The sequence below is a fragment of the Myotis yumanensis genome, unplaced genomic scaffold, assembly GCF_028538775.1.
Source record: "Myotis yumanensis isolate MYYU_CA2020_CCGP unplaced genomic scaffold, mMyoYum1.0.hap1 SCAF_5, whole genome shotgun sequence".
Taxonomy (NCBI): Eukaryota; Metazoa; Chordata; class Mammalia; order Chiroptera; family Vespertilionidae; genus Myotis; species Myotis yumanensis.
In genome coordinates, this window is record NW_027223756.1 from 71,741,665 (window position 1) to 71,758,273 (window position 16,609).

Consider the following 16,609-nt stretch of genomic DNA (forward strand, 5'->3'; position numbering starts at 1 on the left):
AAGGGGGAGAGGGAGGTAGAAGATGGTATAGAGGGGATAAATGGTGATGAAAGGAGACTTGACATTGGGTAGTGAACACACAATACAATATATAGGTGCTGTGTTATAGAATTGTACACCTGAAAACTATATAATTTTGTTAACCAATTTCACCCCAATAAATTCAATTAAGAAGAAAAATGTTTAGCCTTTTTAGTAGCTGCTTCTAGGATAAGTGTTTAACAAATGTATTATACAAGGTATATTAAAATGGTAAATGATTGTCAAAAGATTGAGTGAGCAGAAACACCAGGAAGCCCTAATGAGGATAAGAAATGACTCTAGAAAAAAACAAAAACAAAACAAAACAAACAGTAAAAGAACAACCTAAAGGAAACAAAATGGCTCCCACCAAGAAAAGGGTTAAATCTTATCAGCTTAGAGAGGGGTCTGGCTGTTCTCTTATTACTTCTGGGGGAGAGTTCCATGCCAGGCCCCTGGATTCCTGGAAGTCTGTAAGTGAAGACACTTCCCTGCCTCATACCATTAGAGGGATGGAGACAACTCCAGTGGAGAGAGGAGATGAGAATTCTGTTAGGGGAAAGTAGAGAGGAATTCGTCACTAATTCCGAAAGTCTGTGAAGAGAAGAATTTTAGTAAGGGCTGGAAGAAGCAAGAACTCCCAAATGTCTTCCCTACCCTGAGAAGAAAAATAAGTCTTCATTATCACCTATACATAAATGGAATGAGTTTCACAGATAAAGGTTGCCCAGGACTTATCTGTGAATATGTGCAGTTTATCTCCTTAATGTTGATATACGTTATAAGCTGTTTTTTGTTAATTAAACCTACAGAGACCTTTGTGGCAGGATTATTTGTCTTAGGCTTTAGCTAGTCTCTGGAGTGCTGGCAATAGTCCAAGAAAGTCCGAAGGCGAGTTTTAAGAAGACGGTGTAGATTATAGTAATACATACGTGCTAATAAGTCTGTTTCCTCATTCTCTCCCATAAAGCAAATAGTTTGTTCTCAAGCCTCCTTGATGAGATCGAGAGAAAAACAATCTTTCTTATATTTTTAAAACAAAAAGTACTAAACTTGAAGTACTAAATACACACACACATACACACACACACACACACACACACACACACATATATATATATATATATATATACACTAATAAAAGGGTAATATGCTAATTAGACCAGGCGTCTTCTGGACATCCTTCTGGACTTCCTTCTGGACAAAGCCACGGTGGCGAGGGCTGAGGCAGAGGCGGTTAGGGGCGATCAGGCCGGCAGGGGAGGGCAATTAGGGGTGACCAGGCAGGCAGGCAGAGGCAGTTAGGGGTGATCAGGCAGGCAGGGGAACAGTTAGGGGCATCAGGCAGGCAGGCAGGCAGGTGAGCAGTTAGGAGCCAGTGGTCCCGGATTGCAAGAGGGATGTCCGACTGCCAGTTTAGGCCCAATCCCACAGGGGTCCTGGATTGGAGAGGGTGCGGGCTGGGTTGAGGGGACCCCCCCACCATGCACAAATTCTGTGCACCAGGCTTCTAATATATATATATATAAATGTCAAATAGGAATTTTCCATTTTCTAACTGAATACCTAAGCAGCAGGACTGCTTAACTCTTTTGCCTGCATCTGTTCTATTTGACAGGGCACTTGTGGCACAGCCCAGATCCCTGTCAATCTGGCTTGTTTGAGCGCATCTGAAGCATGGTTAGGGTGGCTTGTTTTGTAGATAGGCTGCTAGTTTTATCGCAGCCACAGAAAGGTGTCCTCTAACTGGTGTTAATGTTCACTCATTTATCAGTCAGAGATTCAGCATCACAGCTGAAGAGAGCTATTTGCAATTTTAATTGATTGCCCGTACTTAACACTAATTGACGTGTTAAATCCATGAGTAAGGAACAAGTTATGACTAATGCCAATCATCTTACAGAACACAATTCCCCATCTTGCTGCCCATTTTCTCCGTAGAGCTTGAAATTACATTTTGGAGTGTATTCTTTCAGAAAAGCAAATTCTCGGAGGAAAAGGTGCAGGATGATAAATTCCATGAAGATGAGCACGATAATCAGATTATTTCTGTGTCATGGTAGGTGGCCAACAAACATGCTTAATTGATCTGGTAACAGTGAATGCTATATCCTGCCTTCCTCTTGAGAGGACCACGTGCAGATAACAATCACTTGGCATTACACACTAGCTTTACAGAAGGTAGAAAGAGGAGGGTCACACTAAGTGACATATGTCTTTGACACTATAATCAGCCCTATAATCTCCCTCATTTTTTTCAAACTCAAATGTTTCAAATACCTAAACATAATACAATTAACCTTTCAATCAACTTAGCTAGAATGAAAGAAAACTCTACACAGGCACATGGACCAATAAAGAAGAGAAGATACAGAAATATGTGCCTGACAACTCCCTCCTCCCCAGACACTTTTCTTCCTGTTGTCATCAGCATCCATTTCTCCTCTGCACTTTCCCCCCAGAGAACTGGAAATATGAGTTTACACATCTTGTTTTTTTTAATGACACCATGACACCGCAGCACAAGTAAACAATTGTATTCTTTGTGATATGCTTGATAAGAAATTGCACCTGGGTGAACAGGATCTGCCAAGTTTCTTTTTGAGCGCCAGAGATTAAAAAGATGGTCCCGGGGACAACGGCACCAGGCAGAGACTTATTCACCTTTTTGATGGGGTCACCAGGATGTGTAACCTTCATGCATACCTGTCTTTCTGCCACCTTTCCCATAAATATGCCCTGTTTCTGATTCATGCTTATAAGGGTAGTTCAGAACACATTCAGACAGCCAGTCGCCAGTTACTCATGCTTGAAATTAAAAAATCTTTCAGACCAATGTCATCGTTTTATTTGGCTAGGCTTTACCTAGTACTCAAAGTAAGAAAAATAAGACAGTGGGGCAAAGATCTTAACAGACGTAATCTTACTATTAAAAGGATAGCAGGATGCTTTCAGGCTATTCTAAAAGGAAGTGGAATGGCATCCATCTCATCATCTGCTACATTAACAAGATTGAATCTAGAAATATGAATTACGCAGGAATAGTCCCTGAACGCTATTATGGCACTCATAAAATGAATGCACTTTTACAAGAACGTGAACTCAATGGTAATCGATACAATGAACCAACTTATTTTGGGGAAAGGTTACAAAAGGACAGAAAAGATGGACTTCCCTTTAAATTACACACATTTCCTTTCAATTATCATTAAAAAAAAAAAGCCATTACTGTAATTTCTGGTTGGTACCTGAAATATTGATACCTGCATCTTAATATTTTTTATTTTTAAACATTATTCTTCAAAGATCATAAGCACTATATAATAGGAGTTCTAATTTCTTATCTTAGAGAACTATCCATACAAAATTTTAGCGCTTTTAATGAATTTATCTCTCTATCAATATAGCTAAAAGAGCAAATGCTTTTTGAGGAAATATTATAAAATTACATGTGAAGATTTGAATTAAAAAGCCAAGTCCATCTGGGCAATATTAACAATACTCATAAGATCGTACAATTAGATACTTAGCTCATATTTTAGAGACTGTAGCACCAATTTAAGACAGTGACCAGGACTCAGAACTCCAAAAGCAGACCATATGACAAAGTAGGAAAAATAGAGCTTATCCACTTGTGTCAAGGACACAATAGCAAAGTTCTCTTTTTGGAAAAAATACTCTTTGTTAGCCAGGATATGCATGTGTGTGTTTGTGTATTCCACAATATATACTTAAGAGCAACTTTGTTCTGAGAATTCTCCTAGTTGTTAATGTTTAGTGATGAACATATCAGAGTGGATTGCTGCTCTATGGAGCCTATAATTACAAAAAAATTAAATAAATGCACATGGATTTAAGCAAAGTATTTTTTAAAGATAGAATTTAAAGGTTAATTGGATTAAAATTATAGAATGTCAATGGAGTCTATTTGATAAATCAGTACAAGGAATTAAATGTTATCCTAACACAACCAAATAAAGTAGCATTAAAAAAAGCTTGTCATCATCATATATGCGCCTATCATTTGTGTGGAAAATTGAAACACTGTAGAGTTTGAGCAATTCTATGAGCTCAAACAGACCCTCAGATACTCTCACCCAACCCCACCACACATTGCTGTATACAGGCACCTAAAACACTCTTATACCAAAATAGCTCACCTGTTTTTTTATTTTAGAAAAGCACTTTATTCTAAGGGAACTGGTGAAAAGTAATGGTTCGATGAGAAAATATTGACTTAAGGCACATAGCAAAGCAATTCTCTAATTCTTATTTGTAACAAGATGGAGATAGCAGATTTAGCCAATTTATCCATTTTTAAATAGTGCTATATATACACACCCAAACTACTACCTACACATATATGAGGTGTTTTTTTTAAATGCAACTTACAGAAATAGAGTTTATCCACTTGTGTCAAAGACACAATAGCAATAGTGGTAGACTAATGTATATGTCATAAAAAGCAGAGGCCCTCAGGAATCTAAGAATCTTTCAGATTTAATAAGGAAATCTGGCAATGTCTTCTCTTGTTTCCAACTCCCTTCCTCCACCCCACAAGGATAAGTAAGGCTGTAAACCTTTCTGACTATTGCCATCAAAAATATTTTGTGGAAATGATCTTGCAAAAGAAGAAGTATAAACATATTTTCCAGGTTTCCAGGATTGTACAGTGTATAGAGTAGCAATTAAAATGAGAAAGTTGCCAGGGCTAGAAATACAATTTGGAGAGTATATAGAAAAACAAAGCCAGCAGAGATTCCTTTATCTTTACTACTAGAGGCCTGGTACATAAAATTCAGTCCCCTCAGCCCAGCCTACACCCTCTCCAATCCAGGACCCCTCGGACATCCCTCTCACAATCCTGGACTGCTGGCTCCTAACTGCTCAGCTATCTGCTGGCCTGACTGCCCCTAACTGCCCTTCCTGCTGGCCTGGTTGCCCCAAACTGGTCTCCCCACAGGCCTGGTCACCCCCAACTACCCCTCCCCCATTGACCTTGTTGCCCCCAACTGCCCCCCCCCACCGGCCTGGTCACCTCATGCAGCCTGCTGTTCGGTCATTTGGTCATCCCTCACTGGCCCCCCCTGCAGGCCTGGTCACCCCACACAGCCTGCTGTTCAGTCGTCTGTCCAGTTGTTTCAGTCATGACAGTCCCTGGCTTTTTATATATAAGGACTAGAGGCCCAGTGCACAAAAATTTGTGCACTCGGGAGGGTCCCTCAACCCGGCCTGTGCCCTCTCACAGTCTGGGACCCCTCGGGGGATGACCACCTGCTGGCTTAGGCCCACTCCCTGGGGGGATTGGGCCTAAGCTGGAAGTCAGACATCTCTCTGGCAGCCTGGGAGCCCTCAGGGGATGTCCACTTGCCAGCGGGGAGCAGGCCTAAGCTGCAGTCAGACATCCTTAGTGCTGCTGAGTAGGCAAGAGAGGCTCCCACCACCACCGCTGTACTGGCAGCCATCAGCCTGGCTTGTGGCTGAGGAGAGCTCCCGCTGTGGGAGTGCACTGACCACCAGGGGGACAGCTCCTGCATTGAGCATATGCTCCCTGGTGGTCAGTGTGTGTCCTAGTGACCAGTCATTCCCAGTCGTTCTGCTGTTAGGGTCAATTTGCATATTGCCCTTTTATTATATAGGAGTGCCTGGCCAGCCTGCGTGAGGGGCTGATGGCTGTTTGCAGGCTGGCCACAGCCCCTTCAGGGTGGGGGTTCCCCCTGGGGTGCCTGGTCAGCCTGGGTGAGGAGCTAATGGCTGTTTGCTGGCTGGCCACAGCCCCTTCAGTGTGGGGATCCCCACTGGGGTGCCTGGCCAGCCAGGGTGAAGGGCTGAGGGCCGTTTTCAGACTGGCTAAGCCCCCAATGGGGACCCTCACCCCATGAGGGTGTGGCCAGCCTGGGTGAGGGGATGATGGCTGTTTGCAGGCTGGCCACAGCCCCCAGCCACCCAAGCTCCCAGTGGAGGCTGGCTGGAAGCAGATATCTGGGATTTATTTGTCTTCTATAATTGAAACTTTGTTGCCATGAGCGGAGGCCACAGCCAGCTCAGGGCAGGCGGGAAGCTTGGCTTCCTCCATCACCCAGGCAACCAAGCCTCCTGCTTGCTCCAGCTCCATGGCTGCTGGCCGCCATCTTGGTTGGGTTAATTTGCATATAATCGCTCTGATTGGCTGGTGGGCATGGCTTGGGGTGTAGTGAAGGTACAGTCAATTAGCATCTTTGTCCTTTATTAGTGTAGATGATTTGGAGTGGTTATGTACAATTGCAAGATATAAATTGGCCAGATATTCAACCAACTTCCAGAGGTCTGAAACAGAACTATAGTCACTTTAGGGTCAGAATTGCACCAGAACTACATGGTGCTTATACAAGCAAATACATGCATGTTCTCTGTGTTTGCACAAACACAGACACTCACATTAATGTTATATACTATAGTTAAAATAATTCTATATAATGCCCAAATATGTGAAGTCAGTTTTTTCCCCCGCTGATACTTTTAATGTTTAAATAAAACCACAGAGATGCTGTGAAATGGCTATATATTACATACATGATGAAAAAACCATTTGTTTAGATGGTGCCTGAACAGTCTCTTCCTGTTGAGAGAGATACTTTACACACACACACACACACACACACATCACTCCCCCACAAAATAATTTGTATATTAGATTACTTTTCCTTAGAAATTCGCTATCAAATCATTCTGAGATACAGAAAATGAGCATGAACATAATTCTCTACTTACTGGTTTTGGAAGCTAATAAATCTTGAAGTATTTCATATCCTATTTTAGCTAAAATCAACTTTGAAAATTAATGCAAATTATACTTGTTAAATTTAGAAATGGAGTATAATTCTAGGTAATTTAAGAACCACCATACATACTTTCAATTTTAAAAAGTTGCCTGCTAGACACTTTTATAGATATGCAGTGATTCATGTGCCTATGTCTGCATTTTATTTTAGTTAAAGTGCGCAGTAAAGGCTACAAGGCAAAGAAGAGATACATGATCTCTAGGGAAAGTTATGAAATTCAAAACAGAATAAATCTGTTCTATAATAATATATTTTTTACTTTAATAATTATGTAAAATGTTCTCAATTACATGGTAATGAAGTCTTTATTCAGCAAGTTTAGTTAAAGCATACGCTATTGTTTGCAAAATATTTATGATGTTGGAGACAATACATACTATTTTAAAAAAGTAATCAAATAGAATACTTAAAACAATATTATGAATACATTTATAAGTATATAAAATAATTAAACATGAAATTGTTTATTGCTGTGCTTATATCTGGTTACTAAAAAGCATTGGAAAGGAATAAATAAGTCACATGATAGAGTTTTATTTCTATTTTGAGATTTGGTATTTAATTCCTGAAGTGTGAAAAACCAATCTCGTTTTCACTTACATTTATTCTACAATATACCATCTCCAAATGAAACATTTTTACTTGCAGTTGATTACAATTTAATTACACCATTAATTTTATCCTTTAAAATCTCATTATGTTAATTTTGGCTATAAATTAAATAACATTAGCAGAAAAATTGCCATTAATGTGACTATCAATTACTTTGGTATGAAAGTTGTCACAAAGGAAACATGCCTACCATGGTTGTCTCAGCAATAGAGCCAAAGCTGTTTATGAATATGTTGCATGTGACATTAACTGGAGGACCTGCAAAAAGAGATTACAACATAAGGACTATTTAGGTACTTATCCAAAATATTTTCAAATAACTTCATGCTTCTCATTAATAGTTTTTTTTTTTAAAGAATATTTTTAATATATGTATACACACAGATGCTTCAGATTGAAGGCACTCATTTTGTGAAATAATCTCGATCACAAATCACAGTTCCTGGTCTCCCTTGAACACTGATGCTGGTCAGTTGTTAACCTCTTTTGGTCTGTTTCCATGATGCAGATATCTCTCAAGACTCTGTATATTTAGTAAGTCCAACATCTGAGGCTCTAAAGAGGAGTTTCTACTGATGTTTTCCCACATATATGGACCATATTTTCCTGTTTCTTTGCATGTCACATAGTTTTTATTTAAATTCTTTATTGTTTAAAGTATTAGATAAGTCTCCTTTTTCCCCCATTGACCTCTTCCGGACCACCCTCACCCCCCAGCACATGCCCTCCCCACCTCCCCTGTTTCTGTCCATTGGTTATGCTCATATGCATGCTAAATATCACATGATCTCACTCATTTGTGGATTATAATGAACAACATAAATTGATGAACAAAAATAGAACCAGAGTCATAGAAGCATCAAACAGACTGTCCGGCCTATGAGGGAAGGCGGGGGTTGAGGGGGTAAGAGATCAACCAAAGGACTTGTCACATACTTTTTTTAAAAAATGTGGGTACTTTAGAAAATATTTGTCAGTTCTGGAAACCAGACCTCCCGCTTCCACCCAACACTGTTTTGTCATTGCTGGTGTTTCTTTTACTTTTTTAAAAAATATATATATATATTTCTTTATTGATTTCAGAGAGGAAGGGAGAAGGAAAGAGAGCTAGAAACATCAATGATGAGAGAGAATCATTGATCCGCTGCCTCCTGCACACCCCCCCACTGGGGATCGAGCCTGAAACCCAGGTATGTGCCCTCGGCCGCAATCGAACCTGGGACCCTTCAGTCTGTAGGCCGACGCTCTATCCACCGAGCCAAGCCAGCCAGGGCTCTTTTACTTTTTTATAAAATATTTTTAAAATTGAGTTTTAGAGAGAGAGGGAGAGAGAGAAATATCAATGTGAGAGCAAAACATCAAAACATTAATCTGTTGCTTCCTGAACACCCCCTACTGAGGGCTGTGCCCTGACCAGAATTGAACTGGCAACCTTTCCATGAATGGAGGACACCCAAACAACTAAGCCACACCGGCCAGGGCTGGTGTTTCTTATTGCTGTTTCTTGTTTAATGACTTACCTGGACTAATACTGTAAAGTCTGTATTCCCCTAGAATGTGCAGCCAATGAGTTTACTGCTCCGTGAGTTTACTGGTCAACAAATGAGTCATCAGAGATTTCCTCAATGAATAAGGCTCCCACCCTTTGCCAAGGGAGTTTGTGTTTGTTTGGAGGCATGTCTCTGACGTTCATGCTTTACCCTTCACTACCTGCTTGCACAGGGTCTCAGGTCAGCCAGAGGTGAGAGACTGGGGTCCTCCTAGAACTTTCTGGAAACACATCCAGCCCTAACATGTGTGTAGCCTCTAGATCCACAAGAACATATCAGAACTTTTCAAAGCTGCCTATGGGCATTTCATTCCCCAAATCTAAAATTTTTGTTCAAGCTCTTGTTTGCCCAACTTGTGATTTCCTGTGATCGTTTGCCACAAATGCCCTGGTGATAGAATTTTCCCACTGAGGGAGTTCCCAGGTAAAATAAAATAAAGACAAGCCCTCTGAATGGGACTCTTGAGGAAGAGCCAGACGGTCCAACACTAGCATAGTTCTGGGGATGGCCTTCCTGTGGAGCTCCAGATCTGGTCTGCCCTCTAAGAGCTGCCAGGCTGCTGGGTTTTACAGCTTCTGTGGTGGAGATGTGGCTGCTTTTCAAGGCTACTGGGGACCTGGGGAGTGGGGCCATATTTAAATGCCCTTTGTCCTTAGGAGAAACTCATCAGTTTTTCTTTCATTAGCATCTTCATAGTGTTTCGGGCTTTTGGTTAACTTTTAGAGTTCTAAAGGTTAATTATGACAGTTTTTCCAGTGTTTTTGTTGCTTTTTTGTTATTGTTTATTCTCACCTGAGAATAGTTTTCCATTGATTTTTAGACAGAGTGGAAAGGAGGGGGAGGGACAAAGAAAGAGAAACATCAATGAGAAACTATTGGTTGCCTCCTGCACATGCCCTGATTGGGACCAGGAGTAGATTGAATCTGCAACCAAGGTACCTGCCCTTGACCAGAACTGAACTTGGGACCCTTCAGTCTGAGGGCTGACTCTCTATCCACTGAGCCATACGAACTAGGGCTTGTTGCTTTTTTTGGAGAGGTGAATTTACAAAGATGCTCACTCCACCATTCTAGAAGGCCCCTGTAAGTGCCTGATTTAACATTCATCATAAAGCCAATAATTTTATTTTGTCAGACCCATTTATTCATTCTTTTACTAAATATGTAAAACCTGTGCACACAAATTGAAGAGGACACAGAGAAATTATCTTCTAGAAGGGTAGAAATGAATATAAATCAGTAAATTATTGACTACCACTTGTTACCATATACTGTGCTATCTGATTCATAGATATCACTTAATCCATTTGGCACTGAGAGTGAAAGCACTAGTATTAAGTCCTATGTTAAGAGGACTCCTCTGATATATTTGTATTCTCCTTAAAATGTGAAACTGGTATCTCACATCGACCCAAGGCTTGAATAGTAAAGCCAATAAATACTATAAGGAAAATAACATGTATCTACAGATGAGTAATGATCAAAGAAGTGACTAATCGAAGTTTTCACTATTATTTGGGAACTTAATGATTCACATTATATGAAGGATTCCAACCCTTGCCCCTCCAACATGCCTTCAATCAGATGCAAAATGCTCTTTTTAAAAGCAGAAAGTCGGCTTGGTTTCCAAATCTAAATTTCGTGTGGTAGTAAAGCAAATCACAGTGATATCAGGCCTGAGCTTTATTGTTTAATCCATCAGTTACCAGATGTGTTCGTCACCTGGTATTAGAGCATACATAAATGCTATTTGGTCCCATTCTTGCACTGTGGTGGGGGGTGGCCCTCAGAAAAGCCTGCACCCTCTCGCAGTCCAGGACCCTTAAGGGGAGGTCTGCCTGCTGGCTTAGGCCCGCTCCCCATTTTGAGGTGGGAGAGGCTCTATCCACTGCCGCTGCACTCGCCAGTCATGAGCCCACTGGCAAGCCCAGCTTCTGGCTGAGCGGCACTCCCCCTGTGGGAGTGCACTGACCACCAGGGGGCAGCTCCTGCATTGAGCATCTGCCCCCTGGTGGTCAGTGCGCATCATAGCGACCAGTCGTTCTTCCATTTGGTCAATTTGCATATTAGGGTTTTATTCTATACAATAGCCTCTTCTTCAGCAGAAAGAAAGGTGAGTGGATTCAGGCACAAAACCTTAATTCCAAATTTTAAAAATAGAGCAGACACTCACTTGAAAGATATGTACATTTGTATTGATATATAGATATTTTACTTGTATAGAAATCATTTTATTTTAAAACGTATTAGAGTATGAAACAATTTGGAAATAAAAACCATTGATCTTAAAATAGCTTTGCCCCAAGTCATGGAACCTTTTCAGTGTGACACCAAGGTATTTGATGTTGACTTAATGCACATGAGGGAGCCATTACAGATTCTTGATCATGGGAGTGTGGTGAACCAAGACAACATGGCGAATGGTTGAATGGATAGCAAAAGCTCAGAAACAGAGACAATAGTTAGGAATTTATTGTAATAGTACAGATTGGAAATAGAATGGCTGTGATCAAGAACAGTGACAGTGGAAAGGTATTATAGGGAATGAAATGGATATAGCACTATCATGTTTATAAAGCACTGTATTCTACACTGGAAGCTCTGGTCTATGTCAGTTCAGGGCAGGAATCTTGGAGTAGTCTTTCTGCCCTAGCTATTGATATGTATAACTTGGAGTAGTCTTTCTGCCCTAGCTATTATGTAGAGTATGAAGCTCTGAGAATATTGTAAATCTTCTATTGCCACTACAGAGAGCACCTGTTTCAGCAGTCCTTGGCCAATCTGCTTCTTCTCCATGCCAGTGCAAAAGCTGTTATATTCATCTAACACATTGCTATGTTTAGCAACAGAGCAAATAACTGCTATACCATCCATATGGCAAATTGTGCTTTTAAATTGTTCATTACATTAGCCATCACTGGCCTGAAAAGCAAATGACACTAGTTGCAGATGTTTTTAACAGTATGTTTTCTTTTAGATGTTTCTTAAAGAAATAGAACATGGCTTTTAAGTTCAGAGGTGGATAAAGGCAAAAATGGCAAAGGCCAATGCAAAGCCTAGACAATTATATTATTGCCATGCACATTGGGGAAATTGTTCACTGGGCAGACCTAGAGGAAACAAAGGGACAAATAAGAGCCCAAATGGTTATTAAAATGACTCTAAGTAATTCTTGACATAATGCTGTATTAAAGCCTCACCCTTTTTAAAGACAAAGAATGCAATTAAAAGATGAACTATTAGCCGAAGCCAGTTTGGCTCAGTGAATAGAGCATCGGCCTGCGGACTGAAAGGTCCCAGGTTCGATTCCGGTCAAGGGCATGTACCTGGGTTGTGGGCACATCCCCAGTAGGAGATGTGCAGGAGGCAGCTGATCGATGTTTCTCTCTCATTGATGTTTCTGACTATCTCTCTCCCTTCCTCTCTGTAAAAAATCAATAAAATATATTTTTAAAAAAAGATGAACTATCAAAAATTATGTTTAGTGAGTTTTTTTTATTTTGAATACATATACATTTTATGTAGTCATGCCACAAAGAGAGATATTTTATTTTTTAATTAACAAACACATATTTGATTACTTTAAATCCAGGTTATAAACTACTTGTTAGATACTTGAAAAAGGTTTAAAAATTATGGGAGAAAAATAGGATTCAGGTCATTTTGCCCCTCCCTCATCCCCTTTCTAGTCCTAAAGCCATTCAGTCGAGCAGAGTAAATAAGGTTCCCATGCTGGGGCTGGCTGCAGGAGGGAGATAACCTTCACAGGATGAGAAGGACATCTTCGGAGAAGGATTACATAGCATGGGATGATGGAGCCAGAGTGAGTGAGAAGAATGTTGCCATGGTGATGCAGCCTGGTGTGGGTAATTAGAACCAGAGAAGGGTAAGGACAGTGTCCACATGGGGACATCCAGGCGTGGAGAGTGAGACTGAACAGGACCCCAGGGCACTGTGCAGGAGAGGAAATGGCAGCTGACAAGGGAGATTCATTACATATTGATCAATATCAGGATTATATGAAGGATAATGGGAGCCAGGTTTCTTACTATCAGATGAGGAAGTTAAAATACGGAAACTCAGAAACTAGAATAAACCCATGGGATTGGAAATATCAATGTGAACTCATGGTTTTCAGTAGATAAAGAATTACCCTAGCGGGTTTGGTTTGGTGGATAGAGTGTCGGCCTGCAGACTGAAGGGTCCCAGGTTTGATTCTGGTCAAGGGCTCATGCCTGGGTTGTGGGCTCAATCCCCAGTAGGGGGCGTGCAGGAGTCAGCCAGTCAATGATTCTCTCTCATCATTGATGTTTCTATCTCTCTCTCCCTCTCCCTTCCTCTCTGAAATTAATAAAAATAAATAAATAAATATTTAGATGTAAATTAATATATATGAATATGCATATATGTGTGTTTGTATGTATGTATATATGTGTATTTATGCATATATGTATATGTATAAAGATATATCCTGGCAAGCATCAACCTAACCAATTAATCAAAGTAAATACCACCAGTCATAGTAAAAATTAAGATGGTCCACCATTTGATAAGAACATAGCATCATTTCTGTGATATGTCTGTCAAGATGTAGTACCTAAACCAAATCATGAGGAAACATTAGACTAATGCAAACTGAGGTACATTCTTTTCAGTAAAGGGATAATATTTTGTAAGTGCCTATATCATGACAGTTATAGAAAGAATAATCTTCAGGTTCAGATTAAAGGAGACAATGTGATAAATGATGAATAAAATACAAGATTTATTCTAGATCAATTTTATTTCCAAATTGTTTCATTTGCAATGAAGCCATTATTCAAAGAATTGATAAAATTTGAGTGGGGTCCACAAATTAGGTGGTAACAATACATCCATGTTAATTTGCTTGTTTTGATGGGTAGATGGTGGTTATTTAGAAGAATGTTTTCATTTATATGATACACTCAAGTATTGGGGTACCAGGTCAACAACTTACTTTCAAGGAGTTTGGGGGGGAAATAGCTAAGTGCAATATTTGCATATCTTCTGTTAGTTTGAGAGTGTTTAGAAGTGAAGAAAACACGTTAACTACTACAGAAAGTATACATTAAAAATAAAAGAAAAGAAAACCTAAAAATATAGAAAGCAGAATCTAAATCTATGAATATTCCAGGTGCACATCTACAATTTTAGAAAGGCTTATTATTAGAGATTCTTCTTGGTAAAAGGACCATATGTTATGTAAAAATGCAAGTCGAAGACATGCCTTTAAAAGTTAATTGTGAATTATATTCAAGAATAACAGTGTCTGGGTAGATATAAGTAGTTAAAATGTTAACACTTTCACTGAAAAAAAATACAGGCAGGAAATGAGTACTGGTACACATGCCATTCTGTGGATAGAATGCGTTGTAGCAGAAATGGCTGTTTAAAAACAGAATTTGTGATGTGGGAGGAAGGGATTAATATAGAGAACTATTACAGATGAAAAGACATAAACCACAAAGACATTGGAAGGCAAACAATGTTATTTCTAGATAAAGGCCACTGGAGATAGAGTGAAAAAAAATGCAGTTAGTGTTTGGGAGGAAGACATAATCAGGTAATTGCCCACTGAGTACTTTCTGCCTGGATCCAAATTAGACTCAAGGGTTATCAAAGATCAACTGAGGGCCCAAACAAGAGGATCAAAGGAAAGAAGTAAAATTCAGAAAAAGCTGGTAAAGTAGTCTGTGAAATAATATTTTATCATCTATGGATGTACTTTTATAAGCTTCTAATACCAAAGGACTCCTGGACGCTTCTATTTCAAGAGGGGGATTAAACTTTCTCTCTGAAGACATAAAATTTTTTATTACCAAATAAAAATGAAACAAACATCTAATACCAAAGAGAATGGGTGGAAATTCATCTTCAGCTTAATGACAAAATATAAAAGGAAGAAGAAAACAGAGCAAAGCCTAAAATAAATGTAGGTTAGGACTACATGGAGAACAGAGCTAATAGACTAAGAATGACCCAGGGATCTTGATATTTTTTTTTGTCTGACTTATTTCACTTAGCATGATATTCTCAACTTCCATTCATGTTGTCACAAATGGCAGTATTCCATCCTTTCTTATGGCTGTGTAGCATTCCATTGTATACATGTGCCACATCTCCGTTATCTGATATATTGACAGGCACTTAGGTTGCTTCCATATTGTGTTTACTATAAATAATGCCGCAGTGAACATAGAGGTGCACATATCTTTGTGAATAAATGTTTTCAGATTTTTTTAGGTGGAAATAGGCAGACAGAAAAAGTCAAGAAGCATGATTTCACTTTTAAGTGAGATATGACTGAAAGTAATAAATAAACAAACAAGACAAGTCAACAAACAATGACTCACAGACACAGACAGTACTATAGTGGTTACCAGAGGGAAGGGGAAGGGGAGTAGTAAAGAGTAAAGAGGACAAGTATATGGTGACAGATGAAGATTGACTTCGGGTGGTGGGCACACAATGCAATATACAGATAATGTATTATAGAATTGTATACTTGAGACCTATGTAATTTTATTTACCCCTGTCACACCAATAAATTTAATAATAAAAAAGAATGACCCAGGGAGGCAAAAAGCTTAAGGACATCTATAGGAAAGGAAGTGAGGAGCTGGAAGGGCCTGTAGGAAGAAACCATAGGCACCTGTCTCAGAAAGCTCCCTGACTCCCATCCATATTCCTGTAGGGCAAGGGTAGTCCTGGGGTTTAGCCCTATAGCATTTTTGAAGGAATGGAAATAACTTTTTGGTTTTAGTTTTGCAAACATAGTTTATTAAGGTGATTGGAAATAGTATGGTTCTGTTAACGAGTGCTGACTTTTTATCTTCTTTTTCTAACTTTATTGAGATACTAGAGGCCTGGTGCATGAATTCGTGCATGGGTGGGGTCCCTCAGCCTGGCTGGTGATCAGGGCCAATTGGGGCCATCTCGCCCAGTCCCAATTGGGGCCAATCGCAGTCGGCCAGGGGGAGAAACCACGGGAGGTTGACTGTGGGAGCGCACTGATCACCAGGGGGCAGCTCCTACATTGAGCATCTGCCCCCTGGTGGTCAGTGCACATCATAGTGACCGGTCGACCGGTCGTTCTGCTGGTTTGGTCCTAACAGTCACTTTGGCTTTTATATATATAGATAATTGACATATAACATTGTGCAAGTTTAAGGTACACGATGTGTTGATTTGATTCACTTCTGTATCACAGTATGATTACACCGCAGCATTTGCTAACAGCTCCATCACAGCACAAAATTACTTTTTTTTGTAGTGAGAACATTTAATCTCTTCTTTTAGCAACTTGCAAGTATATAATGCAGAATTATTAACTGTAGTCACAGTGCTGTGCATCAGATCCTCAGAACTTAGTCATCTCCTGTTTGTAAGAAGTTAAAAAAAAAAGAAGGGGAAATAACTTTTTTGATTGGGGAAAACAGGCTCCATGACAATACTCAAAACTACAGCCTTCTCTGTTTTGGCATCTGGAGGAGCTCAGACCAAAACCTCGTCAGCACTCAGCACTCACTAAAAGCAGCGCGCTGGCCAGGGCAATGATGTCTCTGTCAGATTGTCCTTTCCAGA

The 16,609-nt window shown here is 39.9% G+C and overlaps 1 protein-coding gene across 2 annotated transcripts in view; it reads right to left on the bottom strand.

Annotated features, from left to right (window-relative positions):
• The window catches only part of GLRA3 (glycine receptor alpha 3), a 130,084-nt gene that overhangs the window by 84,279 nt on the left and 29,196 nt on the right, over positions 1 to 16,609 (bottom strand). For both annotated transcript variants that reach the window (XM_070417259.1, XM_070417258.1), the window contains exon 3: positions 7,645 to 7,712. In XM_070417259.1, coding sequence (XP_070273360.1) covers positions 7,645 to 7,712 — 68 coding nt within the window. The remainder of the gene's footprint in view (positions 1 to 7,644; positions 7,713 to 16,609) is intronic.